Raw genomic sequence first — 26,813 nt, forward strand, 5'->3', positions numbered from 1 at the left:
TTGCGACCCCGCCCCCGCTGCCGTCGCGGCTCCGCGGGCGTCACCCGCGGGCTGTAATGTCCCGGCCCGACTGAGCTGCCCCGACGCCCCGGAGGGAGGGACCCCGAGGAGAAGGGCAGCCTCCCCTTTCAGCCCTGTCCAGTGTTGGGCTCCCGAAGCGTCGTGGAGGAGACAGAAACGGAGAGGTGGAAACAGAGCCCAGGGGAGGGAGGAACTCCGTGCGACTTTCCTCCTCTGCAAACAGCCCGAAGATGAAATCGGCGTCCGGTCCCGTCGCTGGTGAAGGTGAGTTCCGTCTCTGTGGGGGGGAGCCAAAGCCTTGGCCCGGCTCCCAGTGAGTTCCTTTTGGCCCTTGAACGTCTCTCCCTGGGTTTCTTGTGGATTCCAAGGATGCACCTGGCAGGTTTATTTTTAAAGCACGTACTTTAAGATTACTTTAAAATCTTTTGGCGAAGGAAGCGGTGTTTGATGAGTTTTGGATGAGGACTTTCAGTTGTGGGGAAAACTAGCAAAAGCAATTGTTAGAGGCCGCTTTTAGACAACAGGCGTGAGCAGTGGAATGTAGAAAGGGCCCACAGCGACTCTCTGGCTGAATAACAGGCCCACCAGGCAACCCATCTCAAAATACCCATAGGCCCTAACTAACCAATAGGCTACTTAAAACCAGGCACAGTTCCCAAAAAGGGGAAAATGCCATACGTTCGCAAACTCCTCACCTTCCCCCTTTAAATACAGCTCCCACCCACTGCCTCATTGCAGACAGTCTGCTTTGCTGATCTATCTGTAGCTCCCTTGCGGTGTATTCAATAAACTTCTATTTTCTTTGTTTTGCCTCACGTGAATGCTTTCACTGCCAACAACACTGACCCCCTCCCCCCCTACATTGGGTCGCCCCACGTTTAAGGGCCTCCATCCCATTAGGAGAGGCCACAGCAACTACAGTTGAGAATGTCACACACCTAGAGGCCCTTCATCCAGGTAGGTTTGACTCCTACTTGGGCCTATCTTACTTTCAATGAATTGAGGAACTTATTTAAATATGCATTCGAAAAATATCTGTGCGTCTGGATGGCTCAGTTGGTTAAGTGTAAGACTTTTGGTTTCCATGTAGGTCATGACCTCATGGTTCTGGGGGTCTGAGCCCTGCATCAGTGCAGACCTGCTTGGAATTCTCTCTCCATCTCTCTCTCAAAATAAACATTCAAAGATCTAGAGATATGTATAGATCTAGTACATTGAGTACACCTTTTGCTATTTTTACACAGATGGCAAAGAAGAATCAATGATAAAGCATCAAAGCCTTTAAATTCTGATGTTTCTCTATTAACGTTTTTCCTGTCTTATTCATAACCTCTTTTTATCCCAAATCTGACATCCACGGCCAAACCCTAAAACCAGTTTACTGGTTCCAGCCTATTCTTCCCCATATTGTATCTCCCATGCAGTATCTAAGCCTCTCCCCTATCTTCTTTCATATGCCAAAAAGAAAAAAAAAAGTCAGCTATCCTGGAGTTGCCAATTTGCTCATGTTTGACAGTCGGCCTAGCAAATGGGACTCCCCATAAGATTCTTTCTCCTCAAGCGCACCTGGGTGGCTCACTTGGGGGGCGGACTGGGCTGATGAGTGTTAGATGCTTGGTTTGGACTCAGGTCCTAATCCCAGGGGTTGTGGGATCAGCTTCTGCACTAAGGATGGAGCCTGCTTGAGTTTCTCTCTCCCACTGCCCCTGTCCCCAGGTCACAGGAGTGCGCTCTCTCTCTCAAATAAGAAAATAAAAACAGACTGTCCCTAGAATGAAGCAGAAAACTTAAACAACACATTATTTTTCATGATCAGAAATGATATGTTTTTATTTATTGTGAGAGAGAGTGTGCACGAGAGAGAGCAGGAGCAGGGGAGGGGCAAAGAAAGAGGGAAAGAGAATTCCAAGCAGACTCTGCACGGTCCCCACGGAACCCAACTTGGAGCTCAAACTCACAAACCATAAGACTGTGACCTGAACCGAAACCAAGAGCCAGACACTCAATGACTTAGCCACCCAGGCCCCCATGATCAGAAGTAATTTAAAGGCCCTGAAAATAAACTAACTTTTATTTCAAGAAAAATCTAGAGGAAATGCTAAATTTTGTAGACATTGTGTCTCTCCATTATCTTTGCAGATGACTGAAGATTTATTCTCTTCAGAGAATACAAAAGAGTATCTTTAGCCATATGATCAACCAGTACATGTAAGGACACAGATACAATATTGGAGAGGAGCAGAGTAAAGCATTCTTTGATCTGTGTGATGATTTTATATATATATATATATATATATATATATATATATATACAGACACACACACATATATATGTACATATATCAATAAAATTTGAAATATGCATAGATATACATATAGATGTGTGTATATCTATGCATATTTCAAATTTTATTGAGCTGTGTAAAAAAAAAAAGTACAAAACTGGCAAACTTACACTACCTGACTTTAAGACTTACCATAAACTCTTCTAAGCAAACTTTTTTTTCTTCAAGTTTTTAACGTTGATTTATTTTTGAGAGACAGAAAAAGAGCAGGGGAGGGGCAGACAGGGAGGGAGACAGAATCAAAGCAGGCTCCAGGCTCTGAACTGTCAGCACAGAGCCGATGCAAGGCCTGAACTCCCAAACCATGAGATCATCACCTGAGCCAAAGTCAGACACTTAACTGACTGAGCCACCCAGGTGCCCCTAAACTAAGAAAATGGAAATTAAAACCACATTGAGATTTTATTACACTCAATAGAATAAACAAAATAAAAAATCATACATGACTTTTGTTAAAGAACAGTAGGGTAGGCTTTATTAAGGAGGACTACTAAAATGGGGTTTTGTAATAGGAGAGACCAAGCTCAGCTCTGAATACAACAAGGGAGAGTGGGAACGTATAGCCCAGAGCAGGACCAGAGAGAGGGTTAATGAGTGAAAATTTACTAAGAGGAAACTTCAGGGGTAAGCGGGGGAGATTCTGGCTAAACCAGCCCAAGGGGCTCTTGCTGAAGGCCTGCCAAAGTCATCAGGCATCACCCAGGGACGGAGGACAAGGAACCTGACCAGATGTCATGGAGGGGGTTCTGGTTAAAATGACTTAGCAGGATTCTTGCTAAAATTGGACAATGCAAAAACAAACTCCAAAGGCTGAAGGTCAGGGCCCGCTTGAGAAGAGAGTTTAGAGGACCCTGACAGTTCTGTCAAGGAATTTTTGTCAACAACCAGAACTCTCATACATTGTTGGCATGACTATAATGGTGCAACCACTTTGGGAAACATTTTGTCAGTTTCTTATGAAATTAAACATACACCTCTCCCTCTTTGGTTCCATCAAATCCTCCCTTAGGTATTTATCCAAAAGAAATGGGGTGGAAAAGTGTCTACAAAAACACTTGGGGGTGCCTGGGTGGCTCAGTTGGTTAAGCGACCGACTTTGGCTCAGGTCATGATCTCACTGTGAGTTTGAGCCCTGAGTTGGGCTCTGTGCTGACCCCTCAGAGCCTGGAGCCTGCTTCGGATTATGTGTCTCCCTCTCTCTCTGTCCTTCCCCTGCTCATACTGTCTCTCTCTCTTTCTCTCTCTCTCTCAAAAAGTGAATAAATTTTTAAAAAAAGAAAAAAACCCACTTGTAATGAGAATGTTCATAGCAGCTTTATTTGTAACAGCTCAAATTGGAAACAACCCAAATATCCATCATCAGGAGAATGGTAAAGAAATTGTGAAATATTTATGCAATTATGCTGAGAATCCTTCTCAGCAATAAAAAGGAATGAAAAGCTGATCTACTCAATGACATGTATAAAATTCAAAGACATTACATAGAGAGAAGTAGACATAAGCATACATACCCTGTGATCCCATTTACAGTAATTTCTAGAAGGAGCAAAACATATTTGTGAAATAAATAAGGATAGTGGCTGTCAAAAGATTAGGAGGATAATGACAGTAATATTCATGATTCTACTGCTTTTAACATGACTGATCCAATAGTAACTAAGTCAAAACACATCTGATAATAGAATGAAGTAAAATGCTCTTAATTAGTCCCATTTTATAGAACAAAGAAGGGAGACACTTGAAGTGTGTTTAGCCAAAGCCACACAAGGGCAGAACCATTGTTTCTTTTTTTTTTAATTGAAATATATATTAATTAGTCTTATATTAGTTTCACGTGTACAGTATAATGATTCAACATTTCTATACATTATTCAGTGCTCATCATGACAGGAGTGTTCTTAATCCCTTTTATCTATGTCACCCACCCCCCCACCCTCCAGGGCAAACCATCTTTACAACATAGAGCTTGCCCTCTTGAGCATACATTAGTTGGGTCTTCTTAAATTTCCCTACATCAGGATTCCTCAGCTGTTAGGATGGGAAGAAAAGGGAGAAGGAGAGGGCAAGTGAGGGAGGGATGTAAGTATAAATTCTTTCATCACCTCCCCATCTCTTCCTCCCTCTGGGTCTCTCTCCCCCACCCCCTCCTCCTTCCTTTCTCTCCCACCCCAGCTCAGACCCTCCTTCCCTATTCTGCTATATAACAAAAACAATTCCCACCTCTCTGGATCCGGCTTCTGTCCCGACACAAGTCCTCCTAGGAGGTCTCACTGCCCTTTTCCAAGCACCCCCTTCCCCCCTCCCCACCCCCCACTGATTTGTCCCACCCTCAGGGGTCCACCCACCTACCACAATGAGGACACAACTCTCCTAAAGGGGGCAGGGGCCTCCTGGGCAGAGGGTCCACTGTAGGCTTTTCCTGTTGCCTGGTGCTGGGGAGGCTGAGGAGTCAACCTGGATAAAAGCTTTTTACAAAGAACTTTGGGCTTTGAAAAACTTTTCATTTCCATTCTCAGGGTTCTTCATGGGGCTAAAAGCTACAGACAACAATGTATTCAACAAGTCTTAACAGAACTTCCTGGTGTCAGACTCTGGTGAGTGTCAGACTCTGTTCTCAGGGAGGGGCAACAAGGCGGACCTTCAGAACGACCCCTGCCCCTGGAGCTCCCGTGCTACACATAGGAACCAAAGCAACACATCTACACAGAGGCCTCTTGGAAGGGTGGGCAAACTCTCTCACTGGGTGAGGGCAGAGTGACAGAAAGAGCCATCATGGGAGCCCACCAGGCCTTGAGCTTCCTAAGGACCCTATGTGGCTCAGGTCCAGGGTATCAGAGCCCGTGATCTCTCTGAAGGCACTGGCAATGAACAGGTAAGGGGCAATTTGTGGCCAAGCCATTCTGTGCTTTTAGTTTCATAATCACCCGACATACCAGTTTCAAATGGGATAAACAACACCATTTATCTCTCTAATCTATTTTTTGAAGCTTTGAAATTTGCAGTTTTCCTACAGGACTGGCAACCGTACATCCTGGGTGGAAGTGCCAACACAATGAAATCCAAAAAGCCACCCAGTAAAGTCTCAGTGGTGCAATTGGTTAGTGTGTTCAGCTGTTAACTGAAAGGTTGGTGGTTTGAGCCCACCCAGGGACAGGCTGCTTCACGTTTACCTTAATTCCCCTGTTACCTGCAGTTTCGCACCTGCACATTTCCTCACATAAAGTACACAACATTACTGGATTCTGGGTCCTAGCCACCTTACAGCACCTAACTGTTCAGAGCCACCCCACCTCCCGAACCTCATTCTCTGACGGTATCTGCTGGCCTATGAGCTTTATACCTCTACAATGCCAGCTTCTCAAACAGATAGAAGAACCCGGGTTCTACCTAGTGTGGTAAAACTCTGTGGTCCTCCCTGAAAGATTGGATGAGTAAGTGAAACTTTTTGTGACTCCCATCTTTTTTCTTTTTTTAATTTCTAAACATGATTGCCTTCATTGTTCAAGCTGCTTGCTTTGGGAAAATTGGTCTAGGGGGCTGGCGTTTTTTGAAAAAAATGCTAATTGTTCATTTTTTAGATCATTTTAGGTTCACAGCAAAGCTGAGGGGAAGGGACAGAGATTGCCCACACCCTTCCTGCCCTCCCCCCCCCAACACAAATAGCCTGCCTGGTTGTCAACACCCCCCACTGCAGTGCCTTTGTGCCAACTCAGGAATCTGTCCAAAGTCCATAGTTTACATTAGGGTTCACTCTTGCAGGGTGGGTTTGGACAAACGTATCCGGAAATGTGTCCACCGTTATAAGTATCACACAAAGTAGTTTCACTAGCCCAAACATCCTCTGCGCCCCCTTTCTGGCAACCACGAATCCTTGTCCTGTTTCCATAGTTTTGCCTTTTCCAGAAGGTCGTGTAGTTGGAATCACACAGTATGTAGCCTTTTCAGATCGGCTTGTTTCACTTACTAATACGCACTTAAGATTCCTCCATGTCCTTTGGTGGATTGGCAGCTCATTTCCTTTTAGTGCTGAAATACTACTTCATTGTGTGTGTGTGTGTGTGTGTGTGTGTGTGTGTGTGTGTGTGTGTGTGTGTCACAGTTCCTTTATCCCTCCACCTGTAAGGGACATCTTGGTTGCTTCTAAGTTTTGGCAATTGTGAGTACAGCTGCCGTAGGCATCCGTGTGCGGGTTTCTGTGTGGGCATAACTTCAACTTCTCTGGCTAACAGGGAGCCCGAACGCTGGCTGCTATATTAAGAACATTTTTGGTTTTGTGAGAAATTGCCAGACTGCCTTCCACGGTGGCTGTACCATTTTGCGTTCTCACCAAGCAGTAAGTGAGAGCTCCTGTTGTTCCCCCATCTTCGCCAGCCTTTGGTGTTGATGTGCCTCAGTTCTTTTTCATGGGGAGTAGGAGGCCAAGCATGGTGTCCCGTCCCCAGGGAGTGCCTGGATTTGGGCATTGCTCTATCAATAATGTTGTGATCAGTGGATCCTCATCATCATTGTCCTCTGCGTTTGTTTGACAGAGGCATTTCTTCCACAGTATGTGTGATACTTATTTAACCTCTTCCATATTGCTTTTGAAATTAAGTTGGTTTTATGGTTTTATGATTACGAATTCCTGTACACATATTTTTGGCCACTTGTGCAGGTATTTCTACAGCGTACAGAACTGGAAGTGCAATGACTGTAGTATAGTGTTCATATGCTGCTACTTTGGGGAAGTCCTGCAAACTTGCCTTCCACGGGAGCAGTACCAAATCACAGTCCAGTTTATTTCCCAACCTATCAATGTGCCGTTCTTCATTACCTTGCCCACACTGCAATCTTCCTGAACCCCTTACACATAAGACTTTTTTCTTTCAAGGCCCTGAAATCTCGCTCAGCATTAGATTCATTTTAGTCCACCTCGTCCGTCCCTAGCACCAGCAGCTCCTGTGTGTGTACTGATGTCGCCGCTTCCCCTGAGCTGTGATCATCGAGAGGGGGACTGTCGGGTTTTCCCTTGGCTGGTAACGAAGAACCATTCCACGTCCTGGTTGGTTGGCCAGGGTTTTCCTGCACTGATCACCCAGCCCCAGCGTGGCTCTGGGCTCCTCTGAAGGCTGCCTGTGCCCATGCCTCAAGGGAAGGCTTGTGGAGGGAGGCTCCTGGGCTCCGCTCATCACCTCCCTCATTGACTGTCACAACACTACTATCTCCTTTTATGTTCTAGTTACATCCTGCCTGTGGCTATTCCTAGTGGTGTTTCCGTTACGACGCTGATATACAATTGAGTCTAAAAAGAAATTTACTAAGTAGAAGCTGTAAATCAAAGTATGGAAACTCTTCGGTAATCGGTGATAAAGGTACATGGCTGTGGCCAACTATGAAAGTGCTGTGTTCCTTAATGAGCTTTGAGAAGCATGATTTTTGTCTCATTTTTATGCGATCTCCTCTGTCCCCCTTGTCACTGCAGGTGCACTCCCTCTTGCCCTGAGGCATTAAGTAGGTGAGAGGGCCTCAGCTGTCTGCTCCACACTTTGAACATAAAAGGCACACTTGACGGGATTTGTTTTCTTTTGTTTTTGTTTTTGTTCTTGTTTGTTTTGGGGAGCCTCTCTAGGGAACTTCCTTGTTCAGACCATTAAAAAGAATCAAGATTTAGTAAATACTTCCGTTGGGAGATGTGATTGCATCATCCCGGGAGCCATGGAGTCTGTTTCTGGGGAGGACTAAATCGTTTTGTTCTTTCTCTTCTTCATTCCGTCCATTAGTTGCCAGTGTTAAGTAGGCCTTACTTTTAACCTTTTCTTTCTTTTCAACATCAGGGAGGCTGAGCCAGGAGGGGACGGCAAATCTTGGTGAAGGCTTCTCAGTGTGCGCTGGCAGGCTGGCCAAACGCGAGGGCTCTGGAGGCAAACTGCCTGGCCCTGAGTGCTGGCCCTCCCCGTCACAGGGCTGGGCCCCTTGGAAAGTCAGACCAGCCTTTCAGTGCCTGAGTGTCCTCACCTGCAAGCAGGGGTGCTGATAACCTACACCGTCTCGGGGTTGTTATGGGGACTAGATAGGTTATGCTCGGTACAGCACCGGGGAACTGCTTGCTGCTCACACGGTGACACTCGCGCTCGCTTGGAGAAAACTGCCAGTATCATTGTAACTAAGACTTCCGTTTTCACTTCTAACTGCACCACTGCTGACTTTCAGCATTCCCCAGAATAAATGAGGAGTGTTAAATGGTTCACTTGGGCTCTCCGCCTCTGTATCAGTGACCAGCACCTGGAAAACTGGTCGCTTGATAATTTCCATGGTGAGTTAACTGACAGGACAGTGCAGCAGGGAACTGGATCCAACTTGATCAAATTCTCGGACCTTGGACAGGCGTGATGAGTGTTCAGCTCCAGGTAGACAATCTTTTGCCCGTGCTTCTAGCAAGAGCTTTTGATATCCAGTCAGACTTACCCGGGGGGTACTAAAAGAAAACTTCAGCTATGCACCAGTGACCCCCCCCACCTTATTTTAAGAAAAAAAGGAGGAAGAAAATGTGATTTGTCTGGAAATTGTAGATTTCACCTTTCAGTGATGATGGAGTATTTGTAGCAGAACAGCATTCGCCCTGAAAAGAAATGAATGAAGTTTGAATGGAAGGAATTCTGCTTGAAGATTTGGAGAACTATCAATGCAGATAGGACCCACCAGTCCTTCAGCTCAAGGGGAGAGATGAGAGAGAAGAGAAACTCAATGGAATGAGACTAATTTTCTGCGTTATCCCCTCAGGGCATTTGCCAGTTCTTGGCAGGAACCGGAGACTGAGAAACTGGAGAGAGGGAAGCTACTAAGAGTCAGAGAAAACAACATGTTAAGTGATCTCATAGGTCTGGACAGAGAAGTTGGGGGGCCGGGGGGTGGCGGGGGGGGGGGGGAAGAGGAAGGGCATATGGAACTGTCCAAGGATTCAGACTTGAGCAGCCAAGATCCTGGAATGGGTTAAGTGAGCTGGGTGCTTGGTACAGAAGTTCCCCACAATACATTTGCAAATTAAGCTATGTGCATCAAAGGGGCTTGGAAGGCCAGCAGAGTGTGGCTGAAAGAGAGTGGAATTTGCAGCACTACCGTGGTGCTTAGGGGATAAAAACTGAAGCTCAGGATTCATGGAAGAGGAGGGGCCCAAGGAAACATACCAAGGTCGCAGGTAGGAGCCCTGGACGTCTGCAGCACAGCAGTGTGAGCAAACTAGCTGTAGATTGAGGCTTTCCCTGAGGGCGAACCAGCTGCAAATCAGCTTCGTCAAGGATTAGAGGTGATGCGCCCCTCTGCTGCCTGCTGGGGGAGAAGGTGAAAGATCTTCAGAGAAACAACATCTCCAACCTGGCTGTCCTTCACACCACGGGTTCATCATTCAATCACAATATTCTAGGATTGTAAAGGAAGAGAAGCAAGAGAAAGAAGGCAAACCGTAGAAATTGCCTCTTGATATCTTGAGTTCTCAGATAAGAACTCAAAGCGGTAGGTTTTAGGAGAACCTGGCTGGCTCAGTGGGTAGAGCACGTGACTCTTGATCTCTCTGGGTTGTGAGTTTGAGCCCCACGTTGGGTGTACAGGTCACTTGAATAAAATTTCTTTAAATTACTTAAAAATCAGGGGCACTTGCGTAGCTCGATCGGTTAAGCATCTGCCTTGATTTTGGCTCAGGCTCAGGTCATGATCTTAAGGTTGGTGAGATCTATGGGGCAGAACCTGCTTGGGATTCTCTCCCTCTTCCTCTTCCTCTGCCCCGAGCTTGTTCTGTCTCGCTCTCTCTCTCTCAAAATAAATAAATTGAAACTTGAAAAAATATATTACTTAAAAGTTAAAAAAAAAGATGAAGTGGTATATGATTCAGCTGTTCAGAAAATAGATGACAAGATAAAATATTGCATCAGAGAAATAGAATCTAGTTTTAAAATCTCATGAAAATTAAATATATGTAATAGTTGGCATTTTAAAAAAGTCAGCAGGTCAGTTTAACTGCAGCTTGGACTCAATGGTAGAGAGAGTATTAACCTCGAAATTTGTAAGTGGAAAGAAACTCTCCAGACTGAAGCATACAGAGCCAAAAGGAAGAAATATTAAGAGCGTAACAAAGATAATGAGCCATGTCATGAAGTCCTAACACGTGTGTAATTAAAGTCTCAGGGGTTGGAGGACCAGAAAGTGGGGCAGAAACTATATCATGGAGAATCAAAGAAAAATCATCATGGTCTCTCCAACCACATGTGCAAGAAGTTCGGTGCACTGCAAGCCAGGTAAGGACAAGAAGGTCACACCCCTAAACTGCTGAACAACCAAGGGCAGCTGAAAACAATCACAGCAGCACCCAGATTGGGGTGTGGGGAGGAGGGGACACTCCTATGACATCGTCCAAAGATTGGGAGCTGAAATCTCAGCAAAAACATGAAAAAGAAGACCTCAATGAAGGTCTCAGTATGAGAGGACCCTCAGTATGAAGGACCTCAGTATGATTTCCAGCCACCACGTGCTGCCCCCGACCCAGTATCTTTCAAGGGTGAGTGAAGTGAAGACCTTTCCACATAAGCTAACGAAAAAGAAATGCAAAGTGCAAAAGGTAACTCTTCAGGCAGAAGTAACTGCACAGGCCACAGGGGAACTGTGCAAAAGGAAGGAAGGAAGGAAGGAAGGAAGGAAGGAAGGGCAATGAATAGGTAAAATACGTGGCTAAGTCAAATAAATAGGACTCTCTGAGCAATGGTAAGAATGCCTATGTTTTTAAAATGTATGTTGAGTGGTGCCTGGGTGGCTCAGTTGGTCAAGCATCCCACTTTGGCTCTGGTCATGATGTCATAGTTCACGAGTTTGAGCCCACGTTGGGCTCTGCCTGGGGCCTGCTTCGGATTCTGTGTTTCCGTCTCTCTCTGCCCCTCCCCTGCTCACGCACTGTCACTGTCTCTGTCAAAAATAAAATAGATAAAATGTATTTTGAAATAAAATTAATGCCAATAACTCAAAAATGAGGAGGGTAAGTGGAGTTAAGATATTCCAAGTATACAGTGCAATAATGTGATAAACGTGTAAATGCTTGTACTAACAGCCAGACTAATATATGCAACATAGCCATCAACCCAGGAAGTTTCCCGGCAAATTATTTCAAAGGGGGAACCACTCTTCTCTCCTGGAAATGGAATCACCCAGGAGTATCAGATAGCTACATATAACTATGCGAGGGGCTTATCCGTGTTACCGCCTAAACCATAGTTTGGATGTTTTTACTACAGAGTACTTAATCCATTCTAAACATATACAAGGGTTTGTGTATCACCTCTGTTGATGGGCATTTGGGTTGTATCCGGTTTTGCCTGGTATGAATGATGTGGCACGAACGTTGGTGTAGAGGCCTCTTTGGATGTTGGCATTCATTTTTCTGGGGGAGTGAATAGCAATATTCCTAGGTAACGGGGCAGGTCAGGTTTTTCACTGTATGAGAAACTGCCAAATATTAGGAAAGTCGTTGTGCTAAATTACAGTGCAATCAAGATCACGCAGTAATACCGTACACACTCCAATGCGGGAGGGAGAGAGGAAACAGCTTTAAAAATACCTATTTTTCCAGGCTTTTCGTCTTCACTTTGTTCCCAATGCTGAAGGCCCCCCTGAAGGTGGCTGTGGTCACACCGAGTCTCACCACCAGCCTATTCGGGAGACTCCAAGGCAGCCCACCCAAGAATCACTCAAAACGCCAGGTAGGAAGAGACCTTCCCTCCCCAGTCGCGGCTCTGCCACTCTTCCGCTCGGTGCCACTCAACTCGGTTTCTGGCTCTTCCTTTTCATCCCTCTGGTCCGTGACCTAGATTTCACTGGAGCTTGTTGGCCGCGGGCCTCCTGTCAGTGGCTTTAAAGCAGCGCAGGCAGGAGCCCGAGGGACCCCCTTCGCCCAGAGGACACGAAAGAGACGCCGCTCTGCCGGGAGGGCCGCGGGGCAGCGCAGAGCCAACGGGCTGGCGGAGGAAGAGCGCGCACCCGACGTCTGCCCCGGGGCCCCTCGTCCTGGAGGCGGACACCCTGCCTTCGGTGCGGTTCCCGAGGCCAGGCTGCTGAGGGCGCCAGGGTTCCGTCCTCCGGGGCGGGGCCGCACGGGGTCCTTTGCCGGGGCCGCTTCTGGGGCGCGGCTGTTTCCAGGGCCTTGGGCGGTTCAGGCGAAGTCGGCGGGCCCGATAGTTGTGGCCGAAATGCCACTTTTGGGGGTTAGAGCCGGAGGCCCGGCTGCCTGCCCCGTTTCCGTAGTGTAGTGGTTATCACGTTCGCCTCACACGCGAAAGGTCCCCGGTTCGAAACCGGGCGGAAACAGCTTCCTTTTACCACCCCCCCCCCCCATCTATTGTCCTTTAAAACGCAAAAAGAACCACGGCAGGAGTCCCACCGCCACCTGAAAGCCTTCTCAGCACTCGACCACCAGGCCTGGCCTCTGTGTGTCTGCTCCCAGTCACCTTGGAGAGCGGGCCACACCCAGTTAGTCACTCCAACAAGGGCACGCAGGACGAGGCCCACTGCAGGTTACCTTTACTTCCACGCATCCGCTGACCTGCTCATCTGGCGCCTCCGTCTGCCCGACGGGCTCACAGCGACCGTGGCTCTGAAAAGCAGCACGTTCTTCCCTGGGCGGCACACTTGCGCAACAGGTGTATTTATTTGCCTGACTAAGGCAAAGAACACAAACCAGCTGCACCTGGGACCCGGGCCAAAGACACGTAGGTGAGGAGTTTCAGGCTCCACCTAATGAGCCCATGGGGACACCAAAGGAGCCCGTCCCCGTGCCGTCATCAGGACAGCTCTGGAGCTACTTCGGAAGTCGCCAAGTAGAGGGACTCCGCCCCTCCCCCCGCTGAGAGCGGAGTCCTCACCTTACCCATCAGGAAAGGAGGCTCAGAAAGAGAGCACGGCCTTGGCTCTGCAACACACACGGCTCCAGCTGGACTAGAGTGTGGCACAGGCCAGTCACCTTGTGGTCAGGGCCCAAGGGGTCGCTGAGGCTGGAAGAGGTGGTGAGCAGCAGGGCAAGGGCTGGGAGCCTTGTGCGGCTGCATTCAGACCCGCGCCGCTGGGAATCGCCTCCGCTTGTGCTCTGTCCGCCTGGGAAATGTCACCTTGACTTTCAGGGTTTTCATCTGCAGGGGCCGAAGCAGGGATCCTGTGTGGGTGGATTCCCCCGGGATCGGATCGGTGGGATGGGATTTGGATTTTTCACCGCTACTGCTCAGGTTCGATTCCAATCCAGGAGACTTTGTGGCGCTGTCTCCATACTTAGGATTTGCCTTTTCACCCCCCAAAGTCTGGTGTGCACCCAGGGACGCTTGCAGAAGTGGCTGTGCACTGAGCCCCTAAAATATGGGAGGTCAGGATTCAGTGTCCTTGTAATGGCCAGGCTGGGAGAGGAGAGCTGGGATGAGAAGCCAGGCCAGCGGCTCCCCTCTATTCACCTCAGAAACCCAAGGTCTCGCTTCAAGCGTTTTCCTCTAAAGAGAACCTGGGACTTGACTTCATCCCGTCTTTCAACCAAACAGACTGGGGCTTAACAGCAGTGGCAGGACTGAAGGTTTTCAGGGTTAGAGCAGGAAGCCAGGCTGACTGTCTGGTTTCCATAGTGAAGTGGTTATCACGTTCGCCTCACATGGGAAAATTCCGTGGTTCGAAACAAGGCGGAAACAGCTTCCTTTTCTTCAATGTTAATCCTCCTAACAGAAGGAAAAAAGGCAAGGGATTGGGAAATTGGGAAGGACTAGCTGTACCTGTGATTCTCAGGAACCATGAGAAAAAGTACAATTACTACTCACTCACCACTACCTATGAGCCAGTACTCATTTGTCTTCTCATAAGCAGGTTGAGGAGGAGGCCAGGGTGTTACCTTGTTCCCCCCACCCCCAGAAACACAGCAATACCCCATTCAGGTTGGACTTTATATCAGGAAATCCCTTAAAATTCCCTTTGTTTATCTTCTAGCACCTGAATCTTCTCCATAGGCTCACACTGGATAAAAAGATTGTGTATCTCAAGTATTGCCTAAGGGTACGGCTCAATTTCCCTTGACTCCATAGCAAAATCACAGAAGAAGGTTATTTCCTTGACAAAGCCAAGGTAAAGATATCTAAATCTGTACCTGGATCTCAAGCCAAGGATTTCCAGAGTCAATATTTCCATATGCATACCAATTAAAAGTATATATTTTTGTATGTTACCGAACTAAGGAACCCAACACTCACTCAAAGATACTATATGTGTTTTTCAACAACACAACCTTATTTACATATGCAAAGAGAAAGTGTGATGAAAAGACTTTCAGTAAATCCCTGAGAGTGTAAGCCACTGGAGGTGGACAAGGGAAAGGGTGTGGGGAAGCAGAAACTAACTGAAAGACAAGTATGAAAGAACCTTGCTTAGAGCACCCATGTTAATTTTTTCCTGAACTAAGGTACAGAATGCCTAGTCTTATGTACCCAGGACCCAGAAATATATTGGGAAATATATCAGGAAAATGGAGTTTTCTTAAATGCTATAGGAAAACAGAAAATTGTATCTATGTAAACCAGTCTAGTGAAAAACATAAGGAAAAAAATTTTTTAATACATGATATAGAAATGAAACCAACTGGGTCAGGAATCCCCAACATAAGACTACACACTGCTAATTATAATGGATTCAAGTCTTCTCAGGTTGTTATAAAAGTAAATTTCAGTTACAATAGGATATTAGAAAAGGGCTAAATATTAAGAGCAGTACAAACCTGTACCAAGCTGAGCACGAAAGAACTAAATATGATTCTTAGACAAAGGCAGAGGGCAAAAAAGTATTACATTGAGTAGAGTTGTATTAAAAAACAAAATTTGAAGGTCTAATTGGCTTTAAGTAATTCATGAATCGGGCAATATCCCAGCTAACAAGTAGAGGGGAGCTTTGCAAGGTTTTTATAGGAAAGAATGGGACAACACGGTATTAAGCAAAAGAAAAGAAAGGATGTTTCAGACTGGGTCATCTTTCCTTAGGGGGAGTAGCTAGGATTCCAATTAGGTGGATTACTTCATCTTCCTTTAGGGAAAGGAGAGGGCCCAGGTGACAGATTAACTCATTGGTGCTGACCAGAAAGTTCCAGATTTATTGGCCTAAAATTCTAAAGTTTTTTTAATGTTTATTTACTCGAGAGAGAGGAAGGGAGAATGAGTGGGGGGTGGGGGCAGAGAGAGAGAGGGAGACACAGAATCCAAAGCAGGCTCCAGGCTCTGAGCCCTCAGCAGGGCTCAGACTCACAGACCAACTCATAAACCATGAGATCATGACCAACTGAGCCACTCAGGTGCCCCTATTGGCTTCAAATTCTACTCTCGGAGAGGCAGAAACTGCAATTAAGTCTTGGTTGTCCTGGGGACAAGTGACACTATCTTGGGCCTGTGTTTTTCTTTTTAACAGGTGTAATTGTCTTAGGTCTATCCATAATGTAGTCAGACTGCTTTGCACCGAACTGGCTTCCCTTCATGGCCAAAGGTATGATAAAGGAAAGAAATCTCGAAGTGAAGTTTCACTATTTGCTCTTTGTCTCTAAAACAAAGGAGATTAAAAGAGGAATCATTCAATATTTGGTCTTTTCCAGAGACTCACAAGAGACATCGAAATAGAAAGTACAAGTATTGTTACAGGCAGCTGGTTAGGTTCCAAGAGGATGTCTGGAGGCAAACAATGAAGAGATCAGAGCCAGACCAGAGGTCAGGAGAGTCATAGGCCCTTCCTGGCAGCACTCTAAAACAAAGCCACAAAAAGCTATATCCAACCAGACAGGCCCAAGATAGCTGATGAAGTAGGTTGGAAACCCCTGGCAAAATAAAGAAAAAAAGATGAGAACTCCTGCTTCCAAGCTATCCCCACCCCAAGTAATGAACATTCTACCCCCTCATTCACAACTGTCAATAAAAGATAGAAACCTAAACCCCACCTTCTCTGAACTTCTCTCTCCCCACCTCCCTCTCCCTCCTGCTTCCCTGCTCTCTATCCCAAGAGTAATAGACTTTACTACTTGTGTCCCTACTCTGCTGTGTTGCACGTCTATCTCATGACAAGACCAAGAACCTTTGCCAACCTGTTTGGGACGGGCCAGGTCGGAGCCTCAGGGTCTCCCTGGGTCACCTGGCAAGAGTATCACGCAGATTTTCTTTAGCAACTTGGGCACATTCCTGTATGTTCAGCCTCCTGAATTGTCGCAGGGTCCTGAACACCTTTTTGGAAGAACTGGTGACCATAAGTCTACGCTAGCGGATATCCTAGAGGATCAACAACTGGGTTTGCAATCCAGTCCCTGGGCCAGGCTTCCGGTATAGGATAGAAGGCCCCAATTGATAGAATTTTTATGTTCAGGCTCCTTGACTTCCAGAAGCTGTTGGAAGCAGACTAAAGCAGACTTTAGCAATCCTATTGTGAAACTTGTGATGGATAAAAGGGCTGAATTTTGGTTGCACATCCCCATGGCTCTTAGCCCAGTAAGTAGTGATTCACTTCTACCTAGGGATTATTCCCTGCAGTCATTCATTCAGCCTGTTTTCATCCTATTCTTCTATCCTTCCCTTGAGTGGGCATTACTCTCAAGTAATTTATTCCTAGTGTCCCTTTTTTTCCACATAGAGATCTTATGATTTCTTTGATTTCTCCACCTCTGCATGTTCATAAGTCTGGCTAACGTTAGAAACTCACACCAAAGACAAGTCACACAGCTGGACACAACCCCATCTACTTTCACAGGATCCCAGGATCCAATTTTGAGGTCTACAGCTGGTGGTTACCTTGGTGTGGGAGCTCTTGTGGGGCAGGCAGGTTTAGAGGTGGAACAGAAGGATTGAATAAACACAACTATCATTCCTTTCCAGGGAAGCAATTTCCTAAAGAAGTTTTTGTCTTATTTTTAATTTTTTAAAAATGTTTTTAAATTTATTTTTGAGAGAGAGAGAGAGTGAGCAGGGGAGGGGAAGAGAGAGACACAGAATCTGAAGCAGCCTCCAGGCTCTGAGCTGTCAGCACAGGGCCAGCGCAGGGCTCAAACTTGTAAACTGTGAGATCATACCTGAGCAGAAGTCAGCTGCTTAACAGTCTGAGCCACCCAGGCACCCCAGAAGCTTTTGTCTTTTGCCAAGTCTAAGTGACCTAGGCATGATTTCATGTTGCAACCCTTGTTGGGTAAGAATTCCCAGATGTATGTTGGAATATCTAAACTGGTTCCTTTACTTACTTTCTGATTCTTGTCCCACTGAGATTTGAACTTTGCTTCTGAATTTCTAGTCCAGAGCTTTGATCCCTGGACCTTAAGATAATGTTGGGAGGAGATGGCTCATAAGACTTTTGGAGAAACAAAAATTAGCTATCATAGAAAAACATGCAGTATGGACTTACTCTGTGAACCAGGTATGGTTATAATGTCCAGTGAATTTTCTTAATCTTAGAGTGCCAAAAATTCTTCCCCTTACATCTGTTTCTAAAATTCAGAGTCTTACCAATGTATCATATGCTTCTTGACTTCTCCTCCAATTGACGGAATCACAGGGAGAGCTAAACTATGCCTTTGGAGTAGAAATCCAATATAAAATGATGTAACTTCCAACTAGGTCCCTTTGATTATTGGGTTTGACAAAGAAGTTCCACTGGCTCTCATGTTCAGTATGTGAACCATGCCTAATGGTTTCAACAGGGGTTGGATGGGGGATAAAGAAGAGGCTGATAACTATGGAATGATACTTTAGGGGGGGCAGAGATGAAATTTTATTTCTACTCTTTCCCTCTCTTGTCTGTATATTTCCCACCTATTATCTCTTATTCTTAGCCCTAAAGAGCCATTCAGGACTGTTTTTATCTTATTTCCAAGCAAAATTTTATTTATGCTGATTTTATTCTCTATCCTTCCTAACTGTTCTGCTAGGATCTGTCTACTTTGTAGACTGCTTCTCCTGTCTGTCCTGCTAAATTCCTTTTCCTGTGTGTCTCAGAGAAAGAGACAGAGAATTATTCTCTTATTCATTTATCCATTCTTTAAAGCTAGGTCTTGAGGATATATTAGGTACTTACACACACACTTGGCTTTCTAGGAACTTCCAATATTTTGGAAAATAAGGACAAGTAGACAGTTATTTCATTGGGGAATTCTTAATGTCAAAATGTAAATAAATACATCAGAGGGCATCTAAGTCAGTTTAGAGGGTCAGAAAAATCTTTCAAAGGAAATGACTTCTGGGATGAGATTTGAAAAATGAGAATGAATCAGAACAATGAAGAGGAGGCAGGGAGAGACGGTTCCCCATAGAGGGAAGCACGTGCCTAGAAGTGTGAGAGTGACCAACACGTGGAGATCTGAGAAGTGGCAAGAGACTAAGATGATGAGCATTTCGGGATATAGATCATAAGGTATCAGCCATTTTAGAGAAGGAATACAGGGACACTAAATGGAGTTGGGCTGCAGGTATGTAGATTTAGGGTGTAGAAGGGTCACTCAGAATGCAATGTGGCAAAATATTGGAGTCAACTAGACTGGCTGGAGGGAGGCCAACTGTATACTGGTTGTATCAAGGGAGGTTAAAGTGCAGGATACCAGGTGTTGGCCAAACATACAGGTACTTTCCTAACCACCAGATAGAATGTCTGATGTGAGTGAATGAGCTCTCCTCACAAGACATTTGAGCAGAAACTACATGATGTGTCAGTAGTCGAAAAGACTCTTGCAGAGGCCCTGGGCGGCTCAGTCGGTTAAGTGTCTAACTTCTGCTCAGGTCATGATCTTGTGGTTTATGAGTTCAAGCCCCGTGTCTAGCTCTGTGCTGACAGCCTGCTTGGGATTCTGTGTCTCCCTCTATTTGCCCCTCCCGCACTCACACTGTGTCTCTGTCTCTCTCAAAATAAATAATAATTAAAAAAAATATATATGTATATATAAAGATTCTTGCACCAGTTGCCTCTTTCAATCATTTCAACTCTAAGATCCTTTTTTCCTGTGCTTGACAATTTCTTCACCAAATAGGTTTGTTAGTTTACGAGGATTTTACACTCACCTTAACCTGAATTATCATAAGATCTTATCAAGTGTCCTGAATTACTGAGGAAAAATGATTAGTTAACTGTGCCTTGCGGAAATCTGGAGGGCACACCAGGCCAAGACATGTGCTTGTGTAGAGGGTACCTGGTCCAGGATTGGGGTCAGGAAGGGGCCAGCCTGACTCTAGGGAAGGATTTGTATAAGAGAGTTCTGGGAATTAATATTGGATAAGAAAGAGAAGTCACAAGTTAGAAGAACTACAAAGGCAGGGCGAGGAGTTTCGAGTTTGTATAGCAGATGGTGGAGAGTAAGTTTTCATAAACAGAGTGGGGACATGATGAAAATAGAACTTTTGGGTAATAAGATAAGACATTTGATAGTGTGGAGATGCTAGAATCAGAGAAAGTAATTAGGAGAGTGCAGACATGAATGATGAGACTGATATAAGGGACTATCTGGATGACTAAGTGTAAAAGATGCATGAAAGACATTTTATTTTATTCTATTTTTTTAATTTACATCCAAGTTAGCTAGCATATAGAGCAACAATGATTTCTTTTTTTTAAATTTTTTAAAATGTTTTATTTATTTTTTGAGAGAGAGAGAGACAGAGTGTGAGTGGGGGAGGGGCAGAGAGAGAGAGAGGGAGACACAGAATGTGAAGCAGGCCCCAGGCTCTGAGCTGTCAGCACAGAGCCTGACATGGGGCTCGAACCCACAAGCTGTGAGATCATGACCTGAGCCGAAGTCAGACGCTTAACTGACTGAGCCACCAAGGCGCCCCAACAATGATTTCAAGAGTAGATTCCTTAGTACCTCTTACCCACTTAGCCCATCCCCCCTCCCACAACCCCTCCAGCAACCCTGTTTGTTTTCCATATTTAAGAATCTCTTATGTCCCCCTCCCTGTTTTTATATTATTTTTGTTTCCCTTCCCTTACGTTCATCTGTTTTGTTTCTTAAAGTCCTCATATAAGTGAAGTCATATGATTTTTGCCTTTCTCTGACTAATTTCATTTAGCAACATACCCTCTAGTTCCATCCTTGTAGTTGCACATGGCAAGATTTCATTCTTTTTGATTGCCAAGTAATACTCCATTGTATATGTATATACCACATCTTCTTTATCCATTCATCCATCAATGGACATTTGGGCTCTTTCCGTACTTTGGCTGCTATAAACATGGGGGTGCGCGTGTCCCTTTGAAACAGCACACCTGTATCCCTTGGATAAATGCCTAGTAGTGCAATTGCCGGGTTGTAGGGTAGTTCTATTTTTAGTTTTTTGAGGAACCTCCATACTGTTTTCCAGAGTGGGTGCACCAGCTTGCAGTCCCAGGATGAAAGACATTTTGAAGAAAAACTTAAACATTGGTGAGAATGAGGATGCATAGAGGGAGGAGAGAGAGGAGCCCCATGTTTACCTCCTGAGCTGACGAGGCTATTTGAAGACTTCAGTTGGCCACTGTGTGAGAATATACATTCATTTCACAGTAAGAATATAAATATGTTTGATTATGGGGTACTGCCCCAGACCCCACTAGAGGGGTATATGATGTAAGGACTATGTGCTGTATTACTCCTTAAAGAACCACAGAATTCTGGTTCTGAACACTTCTGACCCCTACTTTGCTGATAAAGGAATTGGACCTCTACTACGTTACTTAGTGCTATTAGTATCCACGGTATGGAAATCGATGTATGTTTATGTTGGTGAATGCGTGAAGGGTGGCCAAAAATTACACACAACAAGAAGTTTGAAAGGTTTCAGAACTCTGACAAATTCACACAATTAGGTGTTTGGTCTACAGTTGTCCAACCCCCTAGCTCATGGTATCTAGAGCCTTGAGGCCCTGCTTCCTCCTCCCCTTTCATTTTATTCCTATGGGGAAAGATCAACAACTCTCTCTCCCAACCCCTCCTATCTTTGTAGAACCTTCTCTTTAGGTTAGAGTACTAGAGATAATAGTAGCTGAATAATAGGTGTAATTTTGCCTGTCAATCTAAAGTGGTCTAGATTCAAGTGGGTGATTTTCATCACAGGAAAACTCTATGTTTTACCAATACACCGCTAATGGAGTGCTTTGTAGAGATTTTAAAGAAATCTCATACTTAAACTGAATTTTTTTGTTGGGAATTATATTGTGGACCAATTCTGAAACTCTTTTGAATTTACTATAAGACAACAAATGAGCAAATATGCTGATACTGTGGGAATCAGTGTTCTCACTGTGAGAGAAGCAAAAATATGTCATGGGAAAGGAAGAAAGAACTGTGTGGTAATGGTTTGGAATCAGAGATATCTGTAGGGTCTCTTGTCTTTATTGCTGAGAGGCATTGACACCACAGTATCAGTGAGAACAGCTGCCATTCAGATCTTGGGTTCTAAAAATCATTGGGGCGCCTGGGTGCCTCAATCGGTTGAACGTCTGACTTCGGCCCAGGTCATGATCCTGCACTTTGTGGGTTCATGCCCCACGTCGGGCTCTGTGCTGACAGCTGGGAGCCTGGAGCCTGCTTCGGAGTCTGTGTCTCCCTCTCTCTCTGTCCCTCCCCTGCTTGCCCTCTGTCTCTCTGTCTCCCAAAAATAAATAAACGTTTAAAAAAATGTAAAAAACAATAAATAAAAAAAATAAAAAATAAAAATAAAAATCGTTACCCCTGTAATGACCCAGGGATTTTGAGAAATGGCTGATTTTAGGTCTGGCTGCAGAAAGAATGAAATCCTAGAAAATTTAGTTGTGTTATAAATCAGTAAAATACCCAAGATTAATGTGGACATGTCAATGGCACATAGATAGGTAACTGCCTTGGGGGAAGTCATATTGGCCACATTTGTCATCTGTCACCTAGCAGAGATGGATCTCTGTCAAATAACAAACACGTTTATCATAAGAAGTTCATTTCACGATATGAAAACCCAAACCATGGGCACCTGGCTGGCTCAGTTTGTAAATCAAGTGACTCTTAATCTCAGGGTTGTGAGTTCAAGCCCCACACTGGGCATGGAGCCTACTTAAAACAAAAAACAAAAAAACAAAATAAAAAACCCAAACCATCCACACTGATGTTACTGATGGAAGGGAACATCAACCATGTACAAATAAGATAGTTAGGTAGACAGATAAATAGACATTAAATCCAAGGACCTGACTGAGTGTGTAAAAGCCAAAACTTTCATTTTTACTGATGAGATTCAACAGAAGGACCAATGGAATATGGGCTGAAAGATCCTTGTCTACACAGATGCATTGTCAGGTACCAAATTCTATTGGCTCTGATGAGTTGTATAAATGGGATAATTTTTGCAGAAACAACCAAACACTGACAAGGAAAAATGTGGAGTTAGTCGCCCACATGCTAATTCACCCTTCTACAGGAGGGGAAACAGTTATTAGATTGTTTGCATCCAAATAAAGGCAAAAATACAATTTATAAAGAAAGGGGAGGAGGATCATATGTCTGGGAACAGTCAGTTTTTTGTCCTACTGGATAAACTGCTTGGCAGGAAATTATCAGAGAGGTTACTCTAGTCACTCTTCTCTGCATGCAGTTTATTGGAAGACTTTCTAAATATCTTGGAAGTTTAGCTGCTGAACATATGCAACAGTGTATCTCTGGATAACGTCCACATGTCTTTCTGTTGTACCTCTCTTAGTTAAGTCAGGAAGGCACCACTCCCCTTCTATACAATCAGGTATATAGAAAGTTTGTTGTGCAGGCAAAAGTATGAAGAAAAAGGCCCTCTCACTGAGTTTGAAAAATATATCAGAACATAAATCGGTGCAACTCTTACTAAAGTCAAACTAAGAAAATATAGAGAAGCCTTTGGCTTCTAGCAGAGGGGAAGTAACAGAAACCAGATTTAGCCTCATTTGAAAATAAAAGAAACACAAGAACAGATAATATACATGAAATTATGGTTTTCAAGATCCTGGAGATCAGGCAACAAAGAATAGCAACCCCCAAGAGATGGGAAAGAAAGAGGTGAGAACTATGGTTGTCCCAGCTTACACTGTCAGGTGCAAAATCGTTTCCAGATGTGGTACAGGAAGGGATCGGAGGCAGACAAAGAGACTGTATTGAGGAGATGAAGCTGAGGTCTGAGGAGAAACAGCCAGAGTTCATAGGACACAATACCAGTGAGGAGACAGCTGGGCAGAGAGAGAAGCCAGGAATTCCATCTCCAGGACTCTGTGGATCATGAGCTCAGTCCCTGATCAGTGAGCTCATGCTTGTGAAGAAACTATCTGAGGTCATGGGAAGAAACATATGAAAAGATTATGGAACAGGGCCTGGCATTCCCATAGGGCAGGAAAGAGTGCCTGTTCCCACTAGGTAGACTGGAACTATGCATAATTTGTTCTGCTTCAGTAGTAAGAAATAATCAGTCCTAGAATGAACACTGTTCCTGAACCACCTAAAAAATCCTAAAAGCAAGATCCAACAGGATCAGTTTATAAGTCACTTAACTATACCCCAGAATAACAATCAAGAATATGTATAGAAACACCAAAATAGCCAGTACCCAAGAAGGTAAACTTTGACAATGTCTGGGATCCAATCAAACAATGCCAGGCATGTAAAAACGTGACCCGTAAAGAGAATAATCAGTCAATTGAAACTGAACCAGAATTTACACGATGTTAAAATGATCAGAGACGACTTTAGGACAGTTATTATCACTTATATATGTCCAAAGAGTTAAGTAGAAATGTGGAACATATACAAATGGCCAGAATGAAACCTTAGAGATAGAAACTAAATAAATCTACACCTGCAATAATAAATTCACCAAATGGAATTATCAGACTAGACACTGCAGAAAAAAAGATTAGGAACATAAAGATATGAACATTTGAAGATATGCAAAATGAAACTCAGAGTAAAAACAAATTTTTTTAATTTTTTTTAACGTTTATTTATTTTTGAGACAGAGAGAGACAGAGCATGAACGGGGGAGGGTGAGAAAGAGGAAGACACAGAATCTGAAACAGGCTCCAGGCTCTGAGCTGTCAGCACACAGCCCGACGCGGGGCTCAAACTCACGGACTGTGAGATCATGACCTGAGCCGAAGTCAGCCACTCAACCAACTGAGCCACCCAGGCACCCCAGAAACAAATTTTTTTTTAATGAACATAGCATCAATGAATAGTAGGGCAACTTTAAAAGTCCTAAAACATGAATAATGGGAGTTCCTGAAAAGATCCAGGGAGTCAAATGAACCCTGAGCACAAGAAACATGAAGAAAACCACATAAAACCACATCATAATTAAATTGCTCAAATCCACTGAAAAAGATTAAATCTCCAAAGCAGCCAGAAGAAAAAGACATGGTCCATACGGAAACAAAAATAAAGGTCAGAGCTCTTATCAGAACCAGCGTGAGTGAGAATGTAGAAAACATCTTTAAGGTTTATATTTTTGAGTCAGAGAATGAGTGGAGAGGGGGCAGAGAGAGGGCGACACAGAATCCAAAGCAGGCTCCAGGCTCCGAGCTGTCAGCACAGAGCTCTTGGGGCTCAAATCCAAAAGCAGTGAGATCATAACCTGAGCCCAAGTCAGATGCTTAATGGACTGAGCCACCCAGGTGCCCCCAGAAAACATCTTTAAAGGACTAGGGTTTCCCCCTAATGGAATGTGGAATTCTATGCCTGCCCGCCATCAAGTTCTTTCAAAAATGAAGGTGAATAATGACATTTATAGACATAAAAATGCTAAAAGACTACATCACCAGGAGGACTCCTCCAGGAAGAAGGACATTGATACCACATGGAAATCTGGAGTACCGAAGGGATGAAGGACAACAGAAATTATATCTGTATGGGAAATTTTATAAGATTTGTTATTATTTAAATCTGTTTAAAAACATGACAGTTTAAGGGACCGCTGGGTGGCTCAGTCAGTTAAGGGCTTGACTTCAGCTCAGGACATGATCTCACTGCTTGTGAATTTGAGACCTGCCTCTGACAGCTCAGAGCCTGGTGCCTGCTTCAGATTCTTTGTCTCCCTCTCTCTCTGCCCCTCCCCTGCTCACACTCTCTTTCTCTCTCTCTCAAAAATAAACATTAAAAGAATTAAAAAAAAAACACATGACAGTTTCAGCAAAAGTATAACAATGGATTGTGGATTTTATAACATATGTAAAGTAAAAAGCATGGCAAAAATAGCATAAAGGTGGGTAGGGGAGAAATGGGAAGAGGCATGGGATCAACTGGAGGGAGACTGGTAAATTACACATGTATATGCTATGAAGCCCAAAGCAGTCGCTGAAATAACAAAAAAAGATTTATAACAAGACCACAAAGGAGAGAAAGTGGAATCATGTAAAAACTGTGGTAGAGTAATTGCTTTTCCAGGACTCTATGGAAATACCTGTACAAGCGGTCAAAGATATGTCGACAGAAATGAAGACTACAGCATTATTTGTAATGTTAAAAATACAGAACCAAATTAATTTCAAAAGCACACAGAGTGTTAAACACTAGTACAAACGATAGAAGAAACTTCTATGGAAAGTGAGGCAGAGGACAGCTCTGCTTGTTCTTGCTTTTTCATACATATGCTTTAAATAGCTCTTCCCAGGATCTGGGATGACCTTCGCATAAAGGATCTAGACGGTGCAATAAAGGATCCCGAGGTGCACAGGACCCCGAAGTGCACCAGACGTAGAATGGTAATATAAGTGACGTCTTCTCCTTCTTAAAGGGAAGGAGATCACAGGACAAAGGCTTTTCAAGCCCAAACATTACGTCCCTGGGTGGGCTCGAACCACCAACCTTTCGGTTAACAGCCGAACGCGCTAACCGATTGCGCCACAGAGACCCGCTCAAGTCTGACTTTTCATCCCAATAAAGAATGAGCATGCACTCCACGCGGGGAGAACCACCCACCTCGGCAGGACCACTGTGCAGGTTCCAAAGCCTCGAAAACCCGGGAGGACGAGTCGACGGGGCTAGTTACTCGCGTTTGAAACCCTTACCTTGGGCGATTCCGAAGGCAGAAGGGCAGCCAGCCGGACTGTTCGTTGCTGTGGCGGGAACCAGAAAATTAAAGGGAAGGTTATGGGGGGCGGGACCAGGAGGAGGTGGGAAGGAGATCAGGGGAAAACACGAAACGTGGAAAGGAGAAGTATGGACGAGACGGAAGAGACCTGCCCGGATGGGAGATGGGAAAATTGTTTTGTGGAACAGAATGGGGAGGGAGAAACGGAGAAGAGCGTGAAAGAGGACAGCACGAACATCTGTAGGTGTCCAAGAATAAAAGGGCAAAGGAAGTGTGAATATGTTTACGTAAGAACAAACTGTAGGTATCTGGCAGTGGCGGCCCGCAGGCCTGTGGTGCATGGTCACTGTGCAGTGGTTAGGGCGTTTGTGGCTGCAAGTTCAAACCCGGTAACGGCAAAGTAGTGTCTGAC

At 44.7% G+C, this 26,813-nt stretch overlaps 1 protein-coding gene, 1 long non-coding RNA gene and 2 other non-coding genes across 10 annotated transcripts in view; 2 read left to right on the forward strand and 2 right to left on the reverse strand.

Annotated features, from left to right (window-relative positions):
- Window positions 1–40: 40 nt before the first annotated feature.
- LOC122228611 (transcription initiation factor TFIID subunit 4-like) overlaps window positions 41–26,813 on the forward strand; it is a 39,002-nt gene continuing 12,229 nt past the window's right edge. Inside the window, exons 1-5 of one of the 7 annotated variants that reach the window (XR_006206674.1) lie at window positions 41–285; window positions 4,883–4,960; window positions 11,956–12,085; window positions 15,801–15,875; window positions 15,982–16,651. Coding sequence is in view for 2 of the 7 variants with exons in the window: in XM_042953750.1 (XP_042809684.1) it covers window positions 10,602–10,633; window positions 11,956–12,085; window positions 12,194–12,631 (600 nt within the window). In the remaining 5 variants the exon portion in view is untranslated. Of the gene's footprint in view, window positions 286–4,882; window positions 4,961–7,236; window positions 7,375–10,335; window positions 10,634–11,955; window positions 12,086–12,193; window positions 12,694–15,800; window positions 15,876–15,981; window positions 16,652–26,813 lie in introns of those variants that run through there. The other 6 variants (XR_006206677.1, XR_006206676.1, XR_006206678.1 and 3 more) reach the window with 6 other exon arrangements.
- LOC122228614 lies at window positions 11,255–13,177 on the reverse strand. The gene is made up of 3 exons (XR_006206679.1): window positions 12,769–13,177; window positions 11,665–11,766; window positions 11,255–11,294 (listed from the first exon to the last, which is right to left on the reverse strand). It is a non-coding gene; the product is annotated as an uncharacterized LOC122228614 (long non-coding RNA).
- TRNAV-CAC lies at window positions 12,617–12,689 on the forward strand. Its single transcript has one exon. It is a non-coding gene; the product is annotated as a tRNA-Val (tRNA).
- TRNAN-GUU lies at window positions 26,148–26,221 on the reverse strand. Its single transcript has one exon. It is a non-coding gene; the product is annotated as a tRNA-Asn (tRNA).

The sequence above is a fragment of the Panthera leo genome, chromosome C1 (genome assembly GCF_018350215.1).
Source record: "Panthera leo isolate Ple1 chromosome C1, P.leo_Ple1_pat1.1, whole genome shotgun sequence".
NCBI lineage: Eukaryota > Metazoa > Chordata > Mammalia > Carnivora > Felidae > Panthera > Panthera leo.